At 41.8% G+C, this 26173-nt stretch overlaps 1 protein-coding gene across 1 annotated transcript in view; it reads left to right on the top strand.

The window, feature by feature from the left end:
• Positions 1 to 26173, top strand: part of CHD1L (chromodomain helicase DNA binding protein 1 like) — a 228787-nt gene that overhangs the window by 70996 nt on the left and 131618 nt on the right. Inside the window, exons 8-10 of the mRNA XM_069204150.1 lie at positions 14041 to 14196; positions 16793 to 16885; positions 20283 to 20379. Coding sequence (XP_069060251.1) covers positions 14041 to 14196; positions 16793 to 16885; positions 20283 to 20379 — 346 coding nt within the window. The remainder of the gene's footprint in view (positions 1 to 14040; positions 14197 to 16792; positions 16886 to 20282; positions 20380 to 26173) is intronic.

The following is a 26173-nucleotide window of genomic DNA, read 5'->3' as shown; positions in this document are numbered from 1 at the left end:
CTCTTCAATGCAGCCTTTTAATAGGGCATCATAGGCCATTGCGTCAGTTCAGTTCCTTCAGTGGAGCATGAACTAAGTACAAATTAAACGTAATAAATGGCTGCCCACTTCTCGCAGTATGACTAAGGTACTATGTTTTTCTTTTTTTTTTTTACCCCTTCCACACTCCCTTTTGCTTATTTCTCCTCTAGAGCAAACTCGGCTAGAAGTTATTGGAGCACTTAATATGAGCTCCAGTTACATTCATGTTTTTTATTAATTTTTTTATTTAGGCACCGAGATACATTAAACAAGTTACATTAATTTGTATTTTTGTTTATCACGTGGCAATTCAATGATTTGCTCAGAATCACAGGATGTTGATCCGATGCCCAAACTCAAACCTGTTTTTTCAGGCATGGGGAAATTAATTGATTTGCCCACAGTTGCGGCGACGACAGACTGGAGCCTTCCATTTGGAAGTCAGCTTCTTTGCCTTTAGCACCATGCCCATTTGAGTCAGGCCTTGCCTTGTTTCAGTAAATGAAGTAATGACCGGACAACTGCTTCACTACACTGCAAGGTGATCCCTGCTTCATTTGTTTTAACTTCACTGCAAACCACAATTGTGATCACGTGTGTGCTTTGCTTGCTAATGTCAAATGTACTGTTAGCAGCCCTGCGGTAATAAACATAGCATGACCGATAGCACACTTGCATTCAGCATGAGAATTCACTTTTTCCCCATTAAAGGACAGCGTGACACTTTTTTTTTAAATAGTGTTTTATTGATTTGTATATAGACAGCGTGACACTTTTACTTAAATATGTTATCAATTTGTTTTTATTCCAGCCAGTCAGCCTTCAGCACATCTTGTTGCACATCATGTATTTATTTCCCAAGAGCGCTTTTTTCATTGGTCAGCAAAGATAGTGTGATGGGGGGAAGGTTAGTAAATCAAGAGGCATTGACCCTCTTGTTTAGAACTAATTCATCAATGATGTTTATTGTTGAGGGAACACTGTGTTGTTTACGTTGCCAGGGAATTCCTCGTTATAAAAGAGGTGGTCTCACACACTTTTTGTGTCATGCTTCATCGTAGACCACCTCTTCCCACCCTGGTAGGACAGTGCCGCCAGGGTGGAGTCAACCTCTTGGTAACTCTTGTACTAGAGGGAGTGTTCCGGTAAAGGTTACCGGATATTTAGGGCATCCTGGTAGGTTAAAAATTCCTCACAGATTACTGGTAAATGTTACCTTTATTGATGGTGTCAGTGGATATAATTAAAAACGTGTCGACGGAAAATACACATATAATGGTTCAAACCGTCTTTTGATAAGCCAACATATTTGTGGCTTCACTTGGAGCCTATCTAGGTCTGGGGCATTCTTCAGGGCTGCGGATCCCTATTTATAAATGGTGTGCTAAAACATGTCTTGTGAAAAAATTATATGTATATGGAAACACACTCAAGACCTACCTGAGTGGAAAAAAGATTTTCAAACTCCTGTAGGGGAGAAATAAAAATAAAGAAACACAAATCTTCCAAGGTCAGTCTCCTTACATATTTAACTCCTATATGTCAAAGGCACAAATACAGCGTGAGCATGCAGAGTGAAAAACACTGTAAGAACACTGCAAACAAGGTGCCTACCATGTGTGTAAAACAACAGACAAACAACCTGTGTTCCATATTACTGTGTACTACAAGGTAGTGTCAGAAAGGTAATGGGCAACGAACACACTGGTTTTCACAAATACATAATTGTAACTATGAAGGGGATTCCATACCCACAAAGCCGGACCTCAATTGTTATGATAAAAATCCTTACCCTAGATTTTGGGAGTACAGGCTTCTGGTCTGGGTGCTCTGACTTTGTCCTTCATTGTCACACACTGAGAAAAGAGTTAAAAACATATATAGGCGAGACAAACCTGCTTAGTCATTGAACGGGAGAAACCCCACGGTTTTCCAAGATTAGAAAAGGTTTAGGCAGTCCTGGATGTATGATATATTATGTCCATCATATGATTGAGCATTCTGTTATGTGAAGTATTTATGTTGCCACCACCTCTATAAATCGCTCAAAAACACACAGAGTGCCATTCTATTCGCTGGTTAACTGACTCTTGTGTGCTGTGATACATCCGATTATAGATGTGGGTATGGGACTTTCCCAGATGCCCTGGATCAACTTGTTCCACTCCGTGTTGCCTCAGTCCCTAATTAAGATGATCGTAATGGACCATAGATCCCCCATGCTCGAAGAGTGACTAGAATAAAGCTTTCTCAGGCTAATATTACTAGTGTCTCTTCAGGACATGACCCCATCGTAACTTCTACCACACCTTAAATTGATGTACGCACCCGAATTACAACCCGGGTAGAAATAGTCAGACCGAAAGTCCTCCCCCCCCCCCCCCCCCCATATGGACAGTATATATCCCATGCTTGAAGAGTGAATACAAAAGAAGCTATCCCAGGCTAATTGTTTAGTGCTCCACCAGGACGCGGCCCCGTCATAGCTGTGACCACACCTTAAGTTGATGTACACGCCCAAATTGCAACCCGGGTGGAAACAGAGTCAGATCGAAAGTCACCCCGCTTTCTCAGGCTAATTGCATTAGTGCCCCTTCAGGAGTGGACCCTCTCATAGCTTCGGCCATGCCTTAAGTCGATATACATAACTGAATTAACCCGGGCAAAAATAGAGTCAGACCGAAAGACCCCGGCCCCTCCCCCCAACGGGGTAATGGTATACTTACTACACCAAAACGATCATTGTACAGTTGCATCTCAGTATGGTCACTCTCAGCCACTTGCACAACTTGAAAGGGCACAAGGCGTTCTTTAAATGTAGCCATAGTGCAAAAGGAACGTCAGCAAAACGTCCATGTTCATCACATTGTCGCATGTCCTATTACATGACTTTCCAACTGCTCATGGGAAATGTTGCTCTACACTGTTGAGATTCATCAGGCTGATTCCCCCAATCTAGCGCCCTGCACCCAACTCTGTCACTCTAGGCTCATTGTCTAATAAGTGCTCATGGGAGATGTACGGCCACACCAAAGCAGAGTCTCTACATTATTGAGGTAGTGTTGGGCTAAAAACCCTATCCGGGTGCCTTATGTCCATTTTGGCCTTTAGTATGAAGGAAACACCGGGGAAAGAGAAGGTAAAAAAAAAAAAAAAAAGGAGGTGGGAGTGGGGAAATCTGTTGCTTAGGGGGGAAAAAACAAAGAGTGGCGTTGCTACCACCATTTATGTCTATTAGCCATCGCCAAATCCAGCAAACGTCCCAGGAAATTCATACTACTGCTGTGTATCAGACCAGGGTACCTCATCGTTCAGCCCATCTTTGTCTTTGTGGAGTCTCCATGCCAACCATTGTTCAAACCATAACAGTGTTTGTGTCATATCCTGTCAGGTTTGTGTACGTTTTTCAATATTGTACCATTCAATGTCATCTGCACTGTGGGTTTTGGTGATAAAATGATTAGTAAGCCTTGTTGAGTTTCTTTTGCAATGGTTTGTGCTTTTCTTAGTTTTGCATACCAAGTGGGCAGGATAGTTTTTTTTGCCACTAGTTTACTTGAGAGTTTGTCTGCATGTGTGAAGTAATCCTGTGTATCTGGACAGTTTTGCCTTAGGCGCAGGAATTGGCCTACCAGTAGATTTTCTTTCAGAGCTTGGGGATGGAAACTTTCAAATCTCAGTAGATTATTCCTGCCTGTGGGTTTATGATATACCTGGATTTGTAAATGTCCATTCCTTACTTAGATCAGGAGGTCAAGAAAGAGTAACTCAGTGCCAGCCAGTTTAATTATAGATTGGGGTTGAAGGCATTCAGCAAATCAGCAAATGCCTCGCTCCTTGTGCCATTCCAAGTTAGCAATACATCGTCAATGTGCTGTTTCCACATCTTGACCTTCCTCAGAAAAGAATTAAAGTGGTGTAAGACAAAGTCGGTCTCGAAAGAATGAACGTAGAGACATGCCAGGCTTGGGGCAAAAGTGCTTCCCATAGATGTCCCGTGGACCTGCAGAAACAATTCTCCCTCAAATTCAAAATAACTCCCTGTGCAGACCAAATGAGCTAGGTCCAAGATGTACTCAGGAGGGGAAATGGATTCCCATTTTGTTTCCTTAAGGAGTCCATTTATTATTTCCAGAGTGGCTTCCTGGGGGATGTTAGTATACAGGGACTCCACATCTAGACTAATGAGGAGTTCCTTTTCACTGTCGAAAGGCAATTTTTTCCAAAAATGTTTCAAAACATCTTTTGTGTTGTGCAAGTACATAGACATTTCTCTCACAAGGTGTCTGAAAAACTCGTCGCAGAACTGTGATTGAGGTTCCAAGGTTGAGCCCATGCCTGAAACAATAGGTTTCATCGGGGGAGGGATTCTCTCTCTATGCATTTTAGGGAGAATATAGAAATAGGGTATTTTTGATGTCTTCTGTATTAGGAAGATTGCCTCATGTTTCATGATCCATTGGTTTTCTAGACCTTTTGTAACCAGAAAACTGATTTCCTCCATGGTTTCAGAAGTCTGATCTCTAGCCAAGTGTTTGTAATTTCGTGAGTCATTAAGCAGACGGAGGCACTCCTGCCTGTACATTTGTGTTGCCATATTTAGTATAGCTCCTCCCTTATCGACAGGCTTGATAACAATGTTAGTGTCATCCGCCAGTCAGTGTAGGGCTGCTATTTCAGCTCTTCTGTGGTTGAAAACATTATGTTGTACTTCTCTAAATTTGTCAATCACACGGTTGACTGCTTTTTCAAATGCAAGTACCTCTGGTGGCATAGTATTAGACGGTGGCAAGACCGTGGATTTAGGGCGGAAGCTAGTATTTTTTTGGGACTCACTACTAGTCTTTGGCCAGTCAAGGAAAAAAGGTTTTTAGTCAGATTTTTCATAGGAATTCTACTATTTCCAACCGCAGCTGAAAAATATTCATCATGGGGTTAGGAACAAAACCCAGTACAGGTACCACAATCAGTGCTACCTGCACTTAACACCGTATATGCGAGTATTGTACATAGTTTATGACACAGCCGCCTGTGTCATAATCTTTTTTGTTTTCCAGCTCCAGCTCACACTAGAGCTAAAGACTGGGTCATTAGAAGACTCCACGTCTCTGTCAAAACTATGTTGCAGTCCTTTCATTTAACAACCTAAGGCATTTTGGACGGGAGATGAGTGATGATTCACTTCACACCAATCTTTAATTAAAGTACCCATTCACAGTGGTTTGTGAAGGAAACACACATGGTTCCCTCAGTAAAATGGAGTTACTCTGCATTCTTATTGAAAGAGGTAAGTGTTTGAAGAGCTGTGCTGATGGAAATAGCATTACTAATAATTACTTTGTAAACAATTAATCCCACAATGTTTTGTGTTTCTGCACACTGCAAATAAAAGTAGTTATTGCATTATTACCAAGATTTTGCGTCCAAAAAGAGGATTTTCAGGTGTCAAATCTGCTGATTTGCATACTATCAACATCCCCAGAACCTACCTCACAAGACCATTTTGCCGACAGCGACATCACAGAAACAAGCATCGGCAAAGCCAATAGATCTCACCTTTGGGACCTAGTGGCTTTTGCAATTGCTTTTGGTGGGACTGTACATCATCAGGATACACACTGTGCAGCATCATTAAAAAAATAAATAAAAAAAAACAATTGACAAAGTCAATAGGCGAGACCTATTGGCTTTGCTAATGCTTTTTGATTTTCCTCTCCATGTGCTCTCATGATGAGTCCAGGCTGGGAAGAAGTTTGTCCCGACCCAGAGATCTGCATGCTTTGATTGAGAGCTTGGGGTCATGGACACTTAGGGCTTGATTCACAAAGGTTACTTACATTTTTGAGTAATTTACATTTTTGAAATCAGAGTGTAAATGACTAAAAAAAAAAGGTCTATCACCACACATGGCCACCTACTTGCGCTGCAACACCCTTTTGTAGAAAATAATGGAGGTAGGGCTTTAAAATGAAACCTTGTAGGAAATAATGTTAAATTAAATGAGATTATTTCAAATAGTTAAAAATATAAATACATAAAATGTAATGTTAAACCAATGTCTAAAAATAGTATATATTTATTAGTTGATTATAAAGTTTAATAATTTATTTTAAATGAAATAATTTAACAATATTTTTATAAAAATATAACTACATTCATTTTAATCAATTATATATATCTCTTTTAGTAAGTATTAATGCATAACTTTTTTATCATATATTTTATCAAAATGAATAGTGCTGTTGAATTTGTGTTATTTTGTTTTACATTTAAAATAAATATCTAACATGAATTTACACTAAAATGTACATAGAATATATGGAAAAAGGAAAGTCATTAAAAGGTGAGCAGCAGCATGCATAAACTGTAGCAGCTCTTGGCATGTGTTGCTAAATGCAAGGAGGCTGGAGATAAAGGATTCAAAATAAAGAAGCACAGCTAAAAATGTTGTAGTGTGGTCAGTTTTATGTATCCTTTGCGTGTTAGTTCAGGCGTTAGGCCTTTGTGCACTTTGCCCTGGATGTCTTTTATTCATTTGCTCGCAGCATAGAGCCTCTGTGCACTTTGCTCTAAATGCTTTTTATTCAGCTTCGTACTGTTTTTTTTCAAATAGCCAGTTCTACGGTCTTGTTTTATTTTTTATATCACACTGTTTAGCCTACTTCAGCACTGGAGTTTTCAATAACACATTCTTGTTCACTCTGTGCTTCAGTCAAGGATACAGTCTGGTACATTGCCGATAGACGTGGTAGGAGTTTAGTCTTTGGCATTCTTGCGTAGGGACATTTTGTGATCACACTGACATGTTAGTTATAAAAACACTTCCTTGTCCTAATACACGCAAGAGGGAGATTCCGACCAGGGAACCACAACTAGACGCTGACTGCCTCGTTGCAGATGCTGAACCAGATCACAGGCCTTTGTTCAGGTATGAGGGTTGATGGCTTCCCGGGGAATCTGAAAGGCAAGTTATTAGCTTAACATGCTGTGCTCGAAATAGAACTAACTGAGAGAAAGAATAGAATCCATTAACATCATGATAGCGTTGTTCTTATGTTTCACTCTCATCGTGACTATTTCAATCCTACTGTGTTGTATGGTTCTGGTTATTGCGGCTCATGCCTTATTATCTAAAATGCAGTCGTTTTATTAAAAGCAATATATAAATAAAACTCAAACTGCCTTTGTCATTTGTATATGAGATCATACTGTAAATGAGAGATCTGGTTGGGACCTGAGTGACCACGACTTCCCTGAGAAGTTCTAAAGATGTGATGCGCTCGGCTGCCCAATCATCCCTCCCCCTTGGGAGAGATGAGGCACTGCTAGTTAGCCGGAGCAAAACCGGATTGAGGGTGACCGAGGTCCTTCCAAGTGGGTCAGACTCAGTCCCCCACACCAGGAACGATCCTGCTACCTAGAAATCCAGTAGTCTCATTTAGGATAATGAGAGCAAACGTGACATGGCGCCGCCAACGATTGGTCTGGCTCTAATTTTCGGGTCCGGCTGACTCTCTCGGTCTCATATATATATTGACTCCTCGGTTCCGTTAACGGAGACGTCCGTGGCGCTGAGGATTTCCGCCACCTCAATATAGGTACGTCCTATTATTTTGTGGTCGGTTCTTCACGCTTGAACTCTGAAAGGAAAACCCCAATATTGGTGTGCCTTCTCTGACCTAATTCTGTTTTCATAATGGCGAATCCCCAGGTAGTGAACATCGCACTTAATATGCGACACCCGCTCACGGGACATCTGTTAGCACATGGTCTAACGAACCAGGGGGGTCCGGTCACGTTTGTGGTGGACGCCCATGCAGCCTATAGAACAGAGCTTTTTTATTCTTGGGTCGTTTTTCCGGCAGTTGATGGGGCTTCACACACTTTTCATGATTACACTGTTGCGAATGCCCCTGGACAATACAGGGCATATGCATACTTAAAGGTACCTTCATCTTATCAAGAACACCATAATTGGCTTGATGGCGCCCTCCCACATACCATAGCACAAGTTAGGTTAGGTCCACTAAGTAATGATGGTCCTACCTGGCCTTTATTGGCTACATATACACCACATCCTGCGGTTGCTCAATTGCCAGTGGCTGAAGTTCATCGTTTATATACAGACTTAACGGCTACATATAGACGTTTAGTACAATTTGTGATGCAGACGCTCAACACAAATCCAGCGCGTGCTGCTCCGGCGCAACCACATGCAGTGGTTCCAGGTCTCAATCCGGCCACTGTACACTCAGTTATGGGTAAAGTAACGGCAAAACGTGAGGAAACTCCATTTTGGCTGGCGCAAAAAATTAATACGCCGGAAGCAGTATTTCCCCATACGGGACCTCAGGATCACTGTAAAGCATGCCAGTGTTACCAGTGGTCCATTTAGAGGGACTGTTTTTACTCCTGACTTTGGTCCAGCATTGTTATTTTGTTCCTTGAACAGTTTGATAGAGTAGAATTTGCAAGGAAAATCAATGCAGTAGAAAAAAAGCCACAGCAAATCAAAACATTAGCAAAGCCAATACCTTTTGCTTATAACTGAAAATGCAAGCTAGACCCATTAGTTCCATAATGCATCTTTTTATATAATTTATTGGCATTGTCAACTTTTTGTAACAGACCAATCAATGTTGCAGGGCATGTATCAAACAGTTTTCTAATATTTGCCATACCCTCAATATCTAAGCCTACAACTAAATACAATCTTTCTTTAAATCATTAAAGTACACAATAAAATGAGAGTTTTTTGGCTTGTTAATTGGTGGCTTTAAATATCAGAAATGAAATGCTCTGGTCACAATTCTTAGTCCTTAACTTTGTCTACATTTTCAAATAATGGTAAGTCGAACGCTTCTGTCCTGTGAGCACCCTTTTAATATAGGGATTCTATAGAACGCCTTGCTTGAATCCATCACATATCCAGTCTAGGATGGGTTTGATAACCTAAGCATGGCAAGGAATCAAATGCTTAGGACAGTGTATATAGGGAGGGGACTAAGGAAGGAAGAGCAGATGTGAGCCAGAGGAGAGAATTAAGAAGGTGGAATATCCTGGATGTCAGCATCTCAAGCCATTGCTTCATGGTCAAGAAGAATGTGGAATAACCACCAGTGCAGGGTAATCACAGTGCAAAGCTCCTAGCATGTGCTAAATTGTATAAATACCGTTAGTAGAACAAGCAACCAGGACTTAACCAGCGGGCCTATTTATCATTAACAGTAGGCTGACCAGGTGGATGTCAAGAAAACGCCATAGGCATAATTCCATCTATGCCTCAAAGTCTACTAGGAACCTTCCATGGTTTCATTCAACAATGATCAGTCCTGCTGAAAATTCAGACAGTCTCAGTTAATCTCATCTACTACTCCAAGAGGACTTGCTTCTCTTGGTCACCGTCTGCATTGCTACACACCCACTCCCCCTCTGCTCCCCCTCATCCCCCCAAGTATGGACGCTGTCCTTTCGAAAGTTCTGCATAATTTTGTAGTGTCTCCCGTCTGTTCTCTGCTGGCATTCTATTGATCTTCCATGTGTTGCTGCTTCTTAACTGAAATATCATGTCTTCACTAGTACTTTACTCTAGGGCTACTAGTCACTAGCTTCTCAGTTGCCTCATGTTGAGCAGTCTCCTTTTCCACTATCCCCTTCTGCAGAAAACCTTTATTTAATTGCTGTATCACTTGGTCCCCCAGTATATGTTCCTCTTCGTTAAAATCGCTGCATTTTGTGGACAACTGTGATGTGGCTCTTTCAGTCGCACACAGCCATCAAAGTAAAACTCTGTTCACAAGGCCCTCATCACTTTTCAGTAGCATCCTTTCTCTGATCATGTTTCCTTTATCCCTTCACTGCACTTTGCTGCCCTCACCTTAGTTCATGTTCGTGGCTGTCGAGGGTAAGACGCTAAAGCCGAAACCCTCATTGCATGCTTGAAATGCAGAAGTAATAGCATCCTCTTCAGGATTGCATCAATAGATGATAGCAAATGTAACACGAGCACTTTACGTTTGCTATATTGTGTGTGTGATGCATCTCTTCCTCTACCAGTTTGCCAGACCCAGCGGCACTGGGTGCACTCTGGTCAGTGCTTCGAAAGGGCATAAGTGCATTTTGAAGAGATGTATCAAAATAAGTTATTAGTAACTGAGAAGAGCTAGGGTCAAAATTAGTGGTGTTTGGAAAGGAGTGAGTCTGATTTTATCTTCACAGTTCTCATGATAGATGCTTATCGCTTTAGAGATGAACTTTTGTTCTCCTCTTTCCCCTGAACCTATAGATTCCATTTCCCCTTTGGACATGTGTCACATGATTAGTTAGGTGTGGCTTTTAACTGCAAACCACTTAGCCTTCTGGGATTTGTAATTTTTGATTTCCCATTTTAGGCATTGTTCAACCTGACAGCCTTAGGGTGGCCTTCCCCCAGAATGTTGCCTTCCTCCCTTCATTTTTCTGATCTTGTTTTTGCCGGTTTTAGGACTGCTGACCAGTGCTAAAGTACGTGTGCTCTCTCCCCTAAACATGGTAACATTGGCTCGTACCCAATTAGCGTATTTAATTTACTTTTAAGTTCCTCATAAAATGCACAATATGTATCCAGGGCCTGTACATTAAATGCTACTGGTGGGCCTGCAGCACTGATTGTGCTACCCACATAACCAGCCCCTTAAGCATGTCCAAGGCCTGCCATTGCAGACCCTGTGTGTGCAGTTTCACTCCCACTTTGACATGGCATTTAAAACTACTTGCTAAGCCTTAAACTACCCTTTTATTAAATGTGTCACCCCTAAGGTAGGCCCTAGGTAGCCCATAGGGCAGGGTGCTATGTAAGTAAAAATCAGGACATGTACTAGTAGGTTTTACATGTCCTGGTTGTGAATAACCCCCAAAGTCATTTTTCACTATTGTGAAGCCTGCTTCTCTCATAGGCCAGCGTTGAGATTTCCCTTATAAACTTATAAGTGATTTGAAAGGAGTGGTGTCATGTTTGGTATGTTTGGAATGGTCATGAGAAATCCTACCTACTAGTAAAGTTGGATTTAACATTACTATTTTAGAAATGCCACTTTTAGGAAGTAGGCATTTCTCTGCTCTTACTGCTCTCTGTGCCTTACAACCTATCTCCAATCCACGTCTGGTCTGTGCTGTGTGGCAACTCCTCTTGTACATTCCATCCAGACAGCCATAAACACAGGACACTCAGCTGTATCTTCATACTGGTGGGTCTTACTAGGCAGGAGGGGTGGAGGGGCTCTCATGTAACACTTCAAAGGGTATGTGGCCTGACCCCACACACAGAAATGATAACATCCCCCTCCCCTCCCCAGTAGATCTCTAGATCTCCTGGCAGACAGTACTGGGCTGAAAGGGGAACTGGTGTACTTTACAACAACTCTTTGAAGTCTTCCCCCACTTCAGAGGCACATTTGGTTATAAGTCGTGGGCCTGTGACCCCATCAAAGTGGACACTACTGGACCAGAAACTAAGAGGCAGGCCAAAGAATTGCTGGGCTGTCCAAAGGACTCAAGTGGACTGCTTTCCTGAAAGGATTGCTCTGCTGCTTGTTACCCTGCTGTCTGCTGCACTCTGGCCCTGCAAGAAGGACTCTGCCTTTTGTTACCAGAAACAATCTCCAAGGCCTTGCCCCTGTTTTTCCCCGAGGTTTCAGGCACATCAAAGCCCTTGTGAACGGTGCTTCATCAGCCCTAGCGCCACTCTGCCCAGGTGAGACATTGTCACAGATTATCACTAGCTAGCCCAAAGCCTCTCTGCCGCTGGTGCTGCGCTACCAAAGTTGTGCCTACTGCTCCAGAGCCTCGCCATCGAGTGCAGGCCACTCCGCAGCCCGTGAGCTGGTTGCCCAAGATTTCTCTACTGCTGTGGATTCCGGCTAGTGAGCGTGGTGCCTCATCGCCACTACACTCCTCTTTACAGTTGTGGTGCCTACTGACCCTGAGTCCCATCTGTTGAGTGTGGTTCCGCCCACACCCTCTGAACTAGTCTGCCGCTGGGACCCCGCCTGGTGAATTGTGACGAGCTTCTCAGGAGGAGTGTGTTAGCTCACCAATTGTGTCCGGATCCGAGTGTCTAGTTCGGCCACACTCCCCGCACAGGTACTGATTTACTTGAGGCCTGCGTGCTCTGTCACATGCCCTCTCCCCGGTGCCCCTTTGTAGCCTTTGGACTAGTACTCTGTCTTTTACCAAAACACTCCTTAAAGGAGTGCACTGATTTGCAAAGCATTGCAGAGATAAGTTTTCCAAAGTTTATCTCATTGTACGCTTAGTAGATCTGTATTGTTTTGGTCTTGATTTCTTCAAATAAATCACTTCTATTTTTAGGTCGAGCATAGCCAACCCATGCGCTGTCCCTCAACATGCTTTATCTGCTGTAGGGGGCTTCAGCACGCCCTATCGCTTGTGATTGGCTCCTTCATGTGCTTTTTTAAATTCCCTTGTTTTCATTTGTGAAAAGGTTACATTTGTCCCACCTTTTGCTGTTTGATCACACCCTGGAGACTGCCCCTGTTACATGGATCATCTCACGATCTGCCTTATAAGTTAATTTCGGCACACTACTTTTTTCTTTTGCTTCGGCTTCTGGTTTAGGATTTGTTTGTTTGTTGGTGGTCTCAACCCCGGGAGCCTGCATTTCCCGGTGTAGTTTTCCCTCCACCTCGCTACATCACAGTCGTTTCTTCGGTCTTAGCACCCCATTTGTAGGTATTTTCTTCTCACGTCAGTTCTCGGCTTGTGGACAGCTCTTCATGCAACTTTTGTTACAAGCTTATTTTTACGATCAGCAATTAAAAAAAAAAAAGAAATACAGCCAACCACGTACTCGAACCTGGTTTTCCAGTCCCAAAGTTGGCAGCTCCGTATGTTTCGTCACGTCGGTAACTTCTTATTTACAACGCATAGTTTTTACAAGTGCTGTATTATTTCTGTACGAATGGCCGCCGCTTTGAGCTAGAGGCCGACAGGAAGAATGAGGGCACGCAAGAGAGACTGGGGAGTGGGGTGTCAGACAAGACCTCTTAACCTATCATTTCCTAAACTGTTAGTCTCTCAAGAGCAACAATCTCGTTGCTGCAGGCAATGTAAGCAATTTGCCAAAAGCATTTTTTGTTTAGCCCCTTATCTGTACTCTGCCTTTCGATTGCCATCGTTTTGTTTTATTTGTTAAAAGTTTATTTTGACAATCAGCATTTTTTTTTTTTTAATGAAGCCGACCCAAGACGCAAACCTGGTTCCCTAGTCCCAAAGTCAGCAGCTCTGTATGTTGCACCACGCCGTACCCTCCCCTGTGTTGCATCGTTTTTAGCGCAAAATCAGCAGGACAACCTTCCAGCGCGTATTTTTAAAACCCATTTATAAGCACAAAGCTTCAAGCACACAAACTTAAAATAAATTGGCCAGCGCAGCTATTGCTGTTACACAAAATTGACATGGCTAAACACTAATAAAGTCCCAAAAGCAAGACCTATTGGCTATGTCGATGCTTGTTCTAACATGGTGTGGAGACGTTTTGTAGTGTTTCACTGTGTTGCTGTATGAATATTGCAGAAATAATTTATACATTGCCTTCTAAGTTAAGCCTGCTTGCTTGGTGCCAAGCTATCCTGGGGTGAGCACAGGATAATTTAGGTTGTGTTGTGACCTGCCTTGTATACAATTGTGGTCTCTACTTGGACTGGGTGCATACCTCCGCTAACTAGAGACTGCAGTTTCTAACAGACCTGTTCCTTCAAGTCTCAAAATAGAAGGTGTTGTCTAAAAAAAAAAAAAAAAAACGGGACTGGATCAAAGTGTTAAGCAGAATATAGAACCCTTTAACTATGACTGCCATATATTAGTTTGTAGGTACATGGCATTTTTGTATGTGTTTTTCTGGTATTTGCATTTGTTTACATTTATCAGAGACAAAGGATTTAAAATAAAGACATTTTGAGTGAAAATTTGAAAATGGCTTTACTCTCAAATTCTACTCCTTTTATTGTGCCTTTAATGTAGCTGAAGAACTTCATAGCCTACTACAACCCTTCTTACTGAGGAGAGTTAAAAGGGATGTGGCTGTCGACCTTCCTAAGAAGACTGAAGTTGTGGTATACCATGGGATGTCTGCCTTGCAAAAAAGATTTTACAAATTAATTTTGACTAAAGATCCAGGTAAAATGCTTTATAATTTTATAACAAAAGGTTATAGAAATTTACCAAAAAGAGTGGCCTTTTCAAGTGAAGATTTGTTCTCCTGCAATTGGTGTGCTTATTGTGCTGCATCAAAAGATTCAGTCGTTCAAATAGGGCATGTTAATGCATTTAACTTCCTTAGAGCATGGATCTAAAGGCTAGATGTGCCACTCCCAAACACTTGGCAATTTATCGCTGACTGGTTTCTGAATAGGATTGCGTTTTGCAATGTGAACTATGTAATAACACGGTTACATCTCAAATTGTCCATTCACAGGGGATTTCAAAACACCCTGCCTACTTAATTAGGCAGGCACAATTTTTGACCCTTGTGATTGGATGTTAATACAGGGATGGAAGACCTAAGACGACAGTAGACAAGAGTCAGTACATTTTCTTTCTCAAACAGGTCCTCTGAGTCATGTCATAAAAATCGCTTCTTTCCTTTTGAAATCAGAAATAGGAAGGGTTGTCTCTATCATGCCACCTCTCTTTTGTGAATTAGGGCCGGATTTAGAGTTTGGCAGAGGGGTTAGTCCGTCACAAATGTGACGGATATACCATCTACTGTATTACGATTTCCATAGGCTATAATGGAATCGTAATACGGCGGAGGGGATATCCGTCCCGTTTGTGACAGAGGCACCCCGTCTGCTAAAGTCTAAATCAGTCCCTTAAAAGAATCGGCAAAGTGCTTTTGAGTATGAAAGTTTGTAGATTCCAAAAAACCCTTCTGCTATCACAAATCCTGTGATTTTGTGAATCAAACGGTTTGTGACCGCAAAAGGACTGTGTACATTTGGCCCCTAAGTTATCTATTTGGGGCAGGCTTCCAAACCTTATAGGCATTAAAGCCTTTTTTAATTACATCTGTAGAGAAGTTAGCCCAAAGTGCTTGACATATTAACACTTTATGATAGCCTATTTGGGAGCAATTTCTAGATTGAAAAAAATCTAATTCATGAACGTACACAGAACTGGAAAGGCTAATTTGCCGTGAGTGGGGGGAAAAGGGGAGAAATTGTAGGGTCACTGCTAAGGAAAGCATTTTCACTTTGGAAACAATGGGCTTGCTCCCCTTAATGTGCGGTGTGGGGATGTATTAGCCGAAATAAGGTGATCGAAAAATTAAAGTTGATGGTATGGTACACAAAAGGAAAATGTAAAGGGTAGATCAAGATTGCAGGGTATGTAGAGGTAAGTTTGAACAGTATGTGTTGGAAGCTTCCAGACCTTTTTTCCAAGCTTCTCTTCCTGTTGGTCTCGCTCTCCTGGACCAAACTGTTGGTCTATTATGGTCTCTGAGAGTTAAAACATGAATCTCAGCAGCACCTGCTCCACAAAGTGTGTGGCCTAGGTGCTGGTACAATCTAACACTGTGTGATTGGCTTTCAGAGCTTATATCAGCCATGTGCCCCACTCTTATGGAGCCCCTTCGGAGAATGCTTTCTGACTCCTGGCCCCCTAGTATGATGCAACAGCTCCGTGGACAAAGTTCATTAAGTTGGATGCTTCTGGGTGAAATAATAGGTCTGGACAGTACTGACAAGTCACATACATTGAGGCAGCAGTACTACAATTGCAATGGCACTTGCAGCCTCTCTGCACCATTTGGTTAATCTCTGGCTGTTTTAAGTGTCCCTTTGGAGTCCCTGAACCAGTCAATGTACATGAACAATCCTGCCTGCGCACCCTGCTGCAGGGGGACATCTCCCTTGTGGGGCTGGTCAGAAAAACTTCGAGATGTTACCCGTCTTTTGCTTCTTTTAAGAGTCACTGGGCCACCCTATTTGAGCCCATTTGTGAGGAGGTAGTGAAAGATTTAGTGCTCAAGGAAAAGAACCTAAAAATCATCCTCCTGCATTTTACTTTGGTCATGCAAGACATTAATTCAAATCGTCCGGGCAGTCACTTCTTGAAAGTACCTGGCATTCCAGTTTTGCAAACGGTGTGATTAGCCTGAGCCCAACCTAATTAAAATATTCTAAAACCCTTAGACCACAATATAAATGTTTCCATTTCCATAGAGGCTCCTTCTGTATAGCTGTGAAAAGTTGGACAGTATAACAGACTACTTGCAGAAGAGGCTTTGCATCTGATTCCAGCTTTCTGGGCATAATTCTATACCTTTGGGCAATGGCCAATCTTTGTATGGAATCCTTTTAAACACCTGCACCAACGGTTATTATCCAGCATAGTTATCTTTTAGGTTATAAGCGACTTGCCTCTTCTCCCTGATTCACAATGAAAGGCCATGTCAATCATGTCTAGTTTCCAAAAATGAACTAGATGTGGCTTTCTTGTAGATGAGCTGTTTGGACTCATTTGACCCCTGACAACGTTATAGCATCCAATAAAAGGCCAATCGAACATAATTTCCTAAGTGTTTGTGATAGTTTAATGATTGCATTTGTTCTACAAACATGTGACTCTGCAAAAGACTCAACGCTGGAGAGCTGTTGCTGCAGAAGCCTTAGCTATTCACCTTTCTAGGGTTTCTGTGCCATGCCCGCTGACAATGTGTATTTACTTTACAATCCATTTAAAACTATCCCTGTATGTTTCTGTGTTTCAGATGCATTTGAGAAAGATACAGGAAAGAAGCCCAGACTTTTGAATGTGCTGGTTCAGCTCCGAAAGTGTGTGGACCATCCATACCTGTTTGATGGTAAGTTGCACTTACAGGTGTAACTGATCTGGATGGGCCTGAACCTCATCAAGCTAGGCCCATGAAGAACGCTGTGTGAAATGGAAAGAGGATGTTGTCGTTTCTGCTCCCCAGTCAACTGGAAATATTTAACGTACCTTATAGGAACAGTTACCCCTTCTTGTGTGCTGTATGTACAATTCCTTTTATCAATACTGTGTCCTTAAAATCTACGGCAGTATTGGACATCCGTGCCAAATTCACATTGTTCTTGTTATCTTTCAAGGCGCATTTTTTAAGTGTTTTGGGCTTTGCCTCTGTTAGGCACTTTCCCTTGATTAGTATACTAATCCTTTTACCATTGTGTTATAGACTGACTATACGTGCGTTACTATCGTCCATATTCCAAGGCTCTCCATTAGGAAAAATCTCTTTAGTTTGTCTTTTACAAATGATGTGAACGGAGTTGTTCCTCAAGATGCTGATATGGTTGTTTTAGATCCAGTTTTCTAACCATTACCAGTGAAATATTCCATGTTTTATCAAAGTTTGGTTGTGCATTGTATTGTTTTGGCATTTACGTAGCGCACCTGCTTTCGAATTCAGGCATGCTTAATTTTTTTTCAAAAGCTTTTGAATATTTATTTAAAATGCTTTGACCTTTTATGTCCTTTGCTATTGTCTGTGCTTTGAGATTTTCCTAAAGAGTTGCATTAGTGAGGTAATACCAGTACTTTAAAGACCTTTAATCAATTTTCAGGCCACTGATGATGGTTCTAATCCTTATGCACCACACAATAACAAGTAATGCAAGATTATGGTAGTCATAATTTTGCCCACAGTATTACCTTCATAGTTTATTTTAGTTTTACTTTCGGTCTTGCTTGACAGAGCAACTATTACAGACCTATTGTTAGCAAATCTTTAAAATATACATAGAATGGGCTTTGGCTGTGCCCTGAGGAGTAGTTCTCGCTCACTCATGCTGCGGGCTGTTTGGCGTATCATTCTAACTCCAATGATGTGTTTGGGTTGCAGTAGCCAAGGAACTATTTTCCATCACAAACTAAACCCTTTATCTCATGGATGCATTGTATGCAGAAAACAATAGTTTTTTTTTGTTTTTTTGTTTTTTACTGCTGTAGGTTCACTTAACTATTTTACTCAAGCCTCAAAATTCAAGCTAGAACTATTGGCTTTGCCAATATTTGTTTCTAATTTTAATTGTTGTGCATTGATTTTTGAATGATTAAGATAAAAGTGATTTGTACAGTTTCAAACTTTTAAGGAGCATAATAATACTATGTATGCCTCTATTGTGAACATTTAAACATGCCACAGACAAATTTCATTTTTTCAAAGCAAAATATGTATCCAAACTACACAAATCTTGGTATTGTGATTCACTTATACAGTTTTAGACGTTTCCTCTAGTTAATTATCTTACATGTGCTGGCTGTTGTCTTCTAATTCAGTGCTCCTGCAGTGCTAACATGAAAGTAAAAGGAAAACTTGAAATAATTTACAAATCAAAAACAATTATAAAACGGTTATTCTTTTTTTCTAAAACAATTTTTTATTGAAGCAATACGATATAGAATGCATATCAGCTAAGGTATCCTATGAAAAATGTATTTTATCTTCATCCCATAGGTACATTTTTTTGCAGTATTCCATCATGTAGGGTAGGACAGGGGATGGAAGGAATCCATAAATGAAACTTCATGCCTCTTACCTACAAGCGGTTTATGGTACAATCTGTGTTCCTTCTAGGGGCTGTCAGTATTCACTAATTCAGCAATCACTGATCAGCATCACTTCTAGTAACTAAGGACCAGATGTATCAAAGGGTTTTACCCATTCTGTGTCTATGGGAAAATGTGTTCGAACATATGGCCCTTAGTCATCTTTTCACTCTCATGCATGGATGCTTCAGGGATTGTACACTGTTGCCCTCAATATACCTTCCCTTGGCTGATGCCCCTGGAGTAAGCCTACATCCATCCCTACAACACTCCTGATCTGCAGCCTTCTTCAAAGTCATATCTCTGTTTTATTAAAGGGTCAGCAGTTCCAAGGGGCCACTGCAGCATTCTGTCTACAGGCTCAATTTTCTTTGACTTTGACCAAAAAAGTGTGTGGTCCATCCACTGATCCTTGCTCCCTTTTTAGGGATAAGCACTACTGCGGAGGGTGGGTGGCGAAGGAGGTGGGAGGAGGTTTTTAAGTAACAGCTATGTCTGTATGTAAAGACCAACATGATTTTGTCTCTTAAGAGGAATTCTGTAGGTCATGGTACTTTCTGCAGGGCCACATGGACACCTTATTCTACACTGACTTATAATTCCCTAGTCTGTGCTATGGTTGACGTGGATGAAAGTCTGGGAAAATCTAAAACCTTGTACACCAAAGAAAGGCAGTGATGACTCATGCATGGATCTTTCCGAAGGCTGAGCTTGTTAATATAATTGCTGGAGGGCTGGCAAGCTAACCATATCCTTGTTTGAGAATAGGATAATTATGTTGTTCCTTGGATCATCTTTTGTCTGCTGGTCTCCGCTCTATTAGTGACTATAACTGGGGGAGCAGAAGCCAGAGGACAACTGCTGGACTAATCAGCAACAGAAGCTGAGCTTGTTTTCTGGTATTATGGCTAGAGGGATGACCGGTCAATTGCAGAACTATTAGGATTAGTTTACCTTCTGTTGCTGCTTGACCCTTCTATTGTCTGCTGGCCTCTGTTCTCTTTGTCACAGCGACTAGGGGAGCGGAGTAGAGCAGAAAACAGACAGGGTAATCAGCAACAGAATAGGAAGAAGCATGTTGACCATTATGTAGAGATGAGACGGGTACCTCACAACCCCTCTGCCTTTCATTCTGTTTGAATCTTGAATTCATGAGACATTGATTAAAAGACTATTGTGCCATTGCATACATTTATAACTGTTGTAGGCCGACCAGGTGGTCAAAAATGACACATTTAGAAGAGAACATCCCTGATGCAACTTCAGTAATCAAACTCACACTTAAACAGTCACTCACAAACAAGCTCTTGGTGAGATTGACAGCATCTGGGTTATTTGCGGACAATGATTAACCCCAGTGATAAAGCATGCCACCTTGTATGGAAGAGGAGTCAGCATTCTTTCTCATACTACTTTCAGGCAGAGGGAATGGCCAAAAGGAGTATCCCTTCCATTGCATTTTAGATAATATCTAAATGCCTCAAACGTTTTTAGGCCAGTAGTCCCTCAGAGTCTGTTTACTGAGAGTATTCCATGTCCTGTCCCCAGCTGTCAGAAAAAAAGTTTAAAACAACACTATTGTTATTGTTGAGCACTAATAGATGGTTATTGTTAGATTGTACATGTGTGGCAGCATTTATACAGCACTAATGTTAATTTAATTTCTGTTTCAGGTGTTGAACCAGAACCTTTCGAAATTGGGGAGCATCTTGTAGAAGCTAGTGGGAAGCTTTACTTATTAGATAAAATGTTGGCTTTCTTGTATGCTGGGTATGTACTTGAGCAATATTTTTAAATTTTCTTTACAGATTGCTGATGGCCACCGTCCTCTAGACCGGAGTGCGCATCAGTAAACGCGGAGTCAGCACGCTCCATAAAATCCAAACAAAGCCTTTGTAAGCATTTAAACAAAGGAACCAACGCCTGCTATGGTGTTGATGCTTTGTTATTGCTTGCTGCTGTAAAACACATTTCGGCCAGATCCGCGACCTTGATCACTGACAAAGAAGTGAGATTTTATTTGCTCATATTTACACCTTTCATGGCGTGTGATATCATCACAGTCACTGAAAAAAGACTAAACAAATGTATCTGCCCTCCAATATGATATGAACAGTTCCATAGTATAAACATAAAACCCTCAAAATAATAAAGGCACAGCAGCATTGGGAAATGCATCACAGTGCTGCCAGCTGTTAAGAATAATTCATGACAGCTGACCGTACTGTGATGCATTTCCCGATGTTGCTACACCTTTATTGTTTTGTAGTTTTTATGTTTGTACTATGAATTTGTTCACATAATAATGGTAGTCAAACACATTTGTTAAGTCTTTTTTTCAGTGATTGTGATGCTGCCACATGCCATGAAAGTTGTAAATACGAGTGAATGAAATCTCATTTCTTTGTCGGTGATCAAAGTCATGGATGCGGTCGAAATGCGTTTGACAGCAGTAAGCAATAAAAAAAAATATAACAACACTGTATAGCTGTTGGTTTCTTTTTTTTAATTGTTTAAATGCTCTCAAAGGCTTTGTTTGCAAATATATATATATATATTTACTGAAGTAACCAAAGATTACAGGGGCGTCAGTTAGTTTCTGAATTTAAACGCACAAAACCATAGAAATTCAACTGTTAGTTATTTCAAGTAATTATAACTCATGCCCTAAGGTAACTATAACTTGTGCCCCCACCATGCATTGTTTTCTCATCAATAATTGTATTGCAAATGTTAGAATGATGATATCAATGGTGCTATAGAAGATGTTATCAGTGATGTAATATGTGGGGTTATTACCTGTGCATGGCGAGAGCGCAAGTTATATTTACCTTAGGGCACGAGTTATAATTACTTGAAAAAACTAAGTATAACAGCTGAATTTCTATGGTTTTGTGTGTGTAAATTTAGAACCTAACTATAACATCCCTATAACCTTTGTTTTTTTCAGTGAATTTCGTAGGTTTTTTAAATGCTAATTCCTACCTATAATGTCCCTGTAAACTTTGGGGTTTTTTTCAATGAATTTCTATGTTTTTTTAACGGGGGCTGGATGCAGGCCACCTCCCCACATGTTGCATTCAGCTGCGCGTATCAGAGAGTTGGCCGCAGGGCCTGGTCTGCTGCCAGGCCGTGCAGTCAACCGCCTGCATGCATTCAGCCCCACGCTTTGCATAGCCTTTGGCCATGTGCAACGTGCTGCAAAACCCACATTGCTCACAGCCTTCAGCCAGACCGTGCAGCCATCCCCCTGCATGCTGCCAACCACGAGTAAGTGTGTTTTTTTGTTCATTGGCCTCCTGATCTGCACATCCATTGCGCATTCACATTAGGGATCACGCTGAGCCCCGCAGTGGATCAGTGAATCCACAAATTGGGCCAAAAACATTTTGGGCAATTTTTTGCCCATGAAGGGGGGGGTCCCTCAGGGACTTCGCCATCTGCCCCTGGGGTCAGGGTAACCTCTATCCTGACCCCTTATCGCACTTTTCACTTTTATTTGTCCACCCGCACCGAGCCAATAAACTAAATGGCAGCCTCAACCTTTCTCCCTGGTTGCGGGCAGCAATCCCGGTTCTTGCACTTAGGTCTGCAAAGTATATGCATCCCTAGATTTCTGTATTTCTTTTTCCTTTAATATCTCAAAACATACTGAATGGATTTACATCAAAAAGGAAAAATGTCTCTTTCTGGGCCAGGAGCTACCTTTCTGCCAAATTTAGTGTGATTCTGTCCAGTGGTTTGGGTTGTAGTAATGTTTAAATTCCCAATGGGAGATTGCATGGGGAAAACGCTTTTTGGGATACCCCCTTTCTTTCGCCCCCACTTCATGAATCACCCTGAAACTTTCAACACAGCAGCTTAACTTAGTGTATTAGCTTTGAAAATTTCATGAAGATTTGGCAAACGGCGCCAAAGTTATTGGCAAAATAAAATAACCTATGGAAACTAGGTCCTAACTATAACTACCTACTGAGACCGCCAGTAGGTTATATATGTATGTATATATATGTTCGATGGCATGTGTAGCTGCAGATACACATGCTGCGCATAGTCCGCCATCTAGTGTTGGGCTCAGAGTGTTACAAGTTGGTTTTCTTCAAAGAAGCCTTTTCTCGAGTCACGGGATCGAGTGACTTCTCCTCTCCGTGATAGTGCGCATGGGCATCGACTCCTTTGTTAGATTGTTTTCTTTCCACTGTCGGGTTCGGACGTGCTTCCTCTCGCTCCGAGACTTTTGATTCGGAAACTTTGTATTAACTTTATTCTACTGTCGGTATTGCTTTGATCTCGTTCCCTTCTGCAATCGATCTGATAGTGCCGTCGGAATCAAGAAAACGCCCTTTTGGGCCTGTTAAGGCCTACCACGCCATAGCCTGATGGATCGGACTCCAGTCCGATTTTGTCCTCGATGCCACGCGAAATTCTCTTACACTGATTAGCACGTGGTATGTAATCTCTGCCTTTTTCCAGAACATCGAGAGGAAGATTGTGAAGCCTGTTCGTCGTTTTGGTCGAAAAAGACATTGTGTGACCAGAGAGCAAGGAGACTCGAAATGGCGTAGAAGTATAGAGAGTCCACTGACACTTTAGAGGAGGAACAGGCACAAACGGCTGTTTCAATTCAGGACACCGACTCCGAAGCAGATTCAGATGAGGACAGCCAACCTATCACAGCAGCTCAGCATGTGAGTACATCTGCTCCTACACCCACTACCAAAAAACCTACTAAGGCCTTGGGTGCACCACTGTCAGAAAGCCATGGTTCCACCCGAAATAAATTTGTCAGTGACCGACCCTCTGGTTCGGCGCCGAAAAGGCCAAGTCACCTCACGCCTGTTTCGGTGCCAGAGTCGAGCAAACAGATAAAAGGCTCCACCTCCGAGCCGACATCCACTCTTTGGAGTCAAAAATACAACGTACGGCTTCGGAGCCAAAATCTCAGCTGGTATCCTAAGGACCGAAAAAATTAGGTACCATTTCGGAGCCGAAAAAATCCTTCTACACAGAAGAGATAGGACTTTTGAGCAGTCTAAAGCACATATCTAAGACAACTACTGAACAATCCTCTAAAGGCATAAAACCATCTGAATATCAATCTGAGGACTCTTATGCAGCCAATCGCGGAGCTTATGGACAGTAGACAAAGAAGGATACACATACATAAGGAGACAGGAAAAATGATTGTTTCGCCTCCTCCACAGACCAAAATGAAGCTGGCATTTCAAGAGACTCTTGACACTGCTCCACCACCAGCAAAAATATTTAAGAGAAAGGAGAAGCCATCACCTCTACAGCTCTCTCCACCCCATTGGCCACAGCTTTCTTTTTATCCACCACCTACTACCACACCACCACTGCCCTCACTATCACACTCCCATACCTACTCACAGGGAGATACAGTGGACCCCTGGGACTTGTATGACCCAGATCTCTATCCTACCAAACCTTCACCACCAGAGGATAGTACAGTTTACCCTCAGGTCATTTCTAGGGCAGCTGCATACCATGGGGTTCAGATGCATGCAGAACCATTGGAGGAGGATTTTCTTTTTAATGCACTATCCTTCCTTCACTCACGCTACCAGTGTTTACCAATGCTGCCTGGTATGCTTAGACATGCTGAAGATATATTTAAGGAACCAGTCAAGGCTAGGGTTTTAAACCCAAGAATAGATAAAAAATATAAGCCTGCGCCAACCAACCCATTCTACATTTCCCAACAAGTACCACCAGACGATATTGTAGTTAGTGCTGCAAGGAAAAGGACTAATAGCCAGTCTTCAGGGGATACTCCTCCCCCTGACAAAGAAAGTAAGAAGTTTGATGCTGCGGGTAAAAGGATAGCAACGCAAGCAGCTAACCAATGGCGTATTGCCAATTCCCAAGCCCTGTTAGCAAGGTATGACAGGGAACACTGAAATGAAATGCAAGAGTCCTTTCAATATTTACCCAAAGAGCATCAAAAGAGAGCACAACAAATTGTTGAAGAGGGACAAGCAATCACTAATAATCAAATTAGATCTGCCCTTGACGCAGCTGATACTGCAGGTAGAAGTATCAACACCAGCTTAACAATTCTTAGACATGCATGGCTAAGATCCTGCGGGTTTAAACCCGAATTCCAGCAGGCAGTGCTTAAGATGCCTTTTGATAAAGAACATATATTTGGACCGGAAAAACTGTTGAAAAACTCAGAAAGGATTCTGACACTGTAAAAGCCATGGGAGCCCTATATACCACACCTTTTCGGGGTTCCTTTCGCAAACAACAGTTTAGGGGAGGCTTCAACACCCAAACTACAGAGGCTTCCACCTCCCATCGTAAACAAACGCAGCAATATTATCCAAGAGGATCGTTTAGAGGCTCTTACAGAGGCCAACACTGTAAAGCCAGAGGAAAGTTTAGTACCTCAAAGAGTGTCACCACTCCCCCAAAACAATGACTTCCTCAACATCCCACAATCCCACACGTCTCCTGTGGGAGGAAGACTGCAACAATTCCACTCTCACTGGCAAAACATCACCACAGAGCAGTGGGTACTTTTAATAATCTGCAATGGTTACTGCCTAGAACTCATTTCTACTCCACCAAACATTCCCCCTCGTTCTTACAGACTCTCTCCAGAACACAAAGTTCTGCTAAAACAAGAGGTACAATCTCTATTACTAAAAGGAGCAATAGGAAGGGTTCCAATATCACAACAGGGAACAGGAGTATACTCACTATATTTCCTTATACTAAAAAAGGATGGTACTCTCAGACCCATCCTAGATCTCAGACCTCTAAATCTATACATCCTGTCAGAACACTTTCACATGGTCACTCTAGAGGATGTAATTCCCCTACTACAAAAACACGATTACATGACTGCTTTAGATCTCAAAGATGCTTACTTCCAAATTTCCCATACATCCAGCTCACCGCAAATACCTAAGATTTGTAATAGCGGGCAAACATTACCATTTCAAAGTACTTCCCTTCGGCATAACAACAGCTCCAAGGGTTTTCACAAAATGTGTAGCTGTAGTAGCAGCTCGCCGCAGAAGACAACACATACAGGTATTCCCTTATCTAGACGATTGGCTAATAAAATCAAGCAATATTCTACAGTGCCAAGAACACACTCAATGCACAATAGATACCCTACACACATTAGGGTTCACAATCAATTACCAAAAATCTCCTCTTCAACCAGCACAGGTTCAACCTTACCTAGGTGCAATTCTCAATACACAAAAAGCATTAGCGTACCCAAATTCACAAAGGATACAGGCTTTTCAAATACTCATCTCACAAATACAGCCCAATCAGAATTACACAATAAGATTTATCATGAAACTATTGGGAATGATGGCATCATGCATAGCAATAGTACCACATGCAAGAGTGAGACCATTCCTGTGAGAGACACTGTTGCAGTGGTCTCATGTTCAATCACAGGGTAAATTACAGGATCTAGTGTTGTTAGACTGCCAAACTTAAAAATCTCTGCAATGGTGGAATCACAACAACTTAATAAAATGGCGGTCATTTCAGGACCCTGTGCCTCAGACCATAATAA

The sequence above is a fragment of the Pleurodeles waltl genome, chromosome 8 (genome assembly GCF_031143425.1).
Source record: "Pleurodeles waltl isolate 20211129_DDA chromosome 8, aPleWal1.hap1.20221129, whole genome shotgun sequence".
Taxonomy (NCBI): Eukaryota; Metazoa; Chordata; class Amphibia; order Caudata; family Salamandridae; genus Pleurodeles; species Pleurodeles waltl.
Note: the sequence above shows the minus strand (reverse complement) of the source record. Positions and strands in the feature narration are given on the sequence as shown.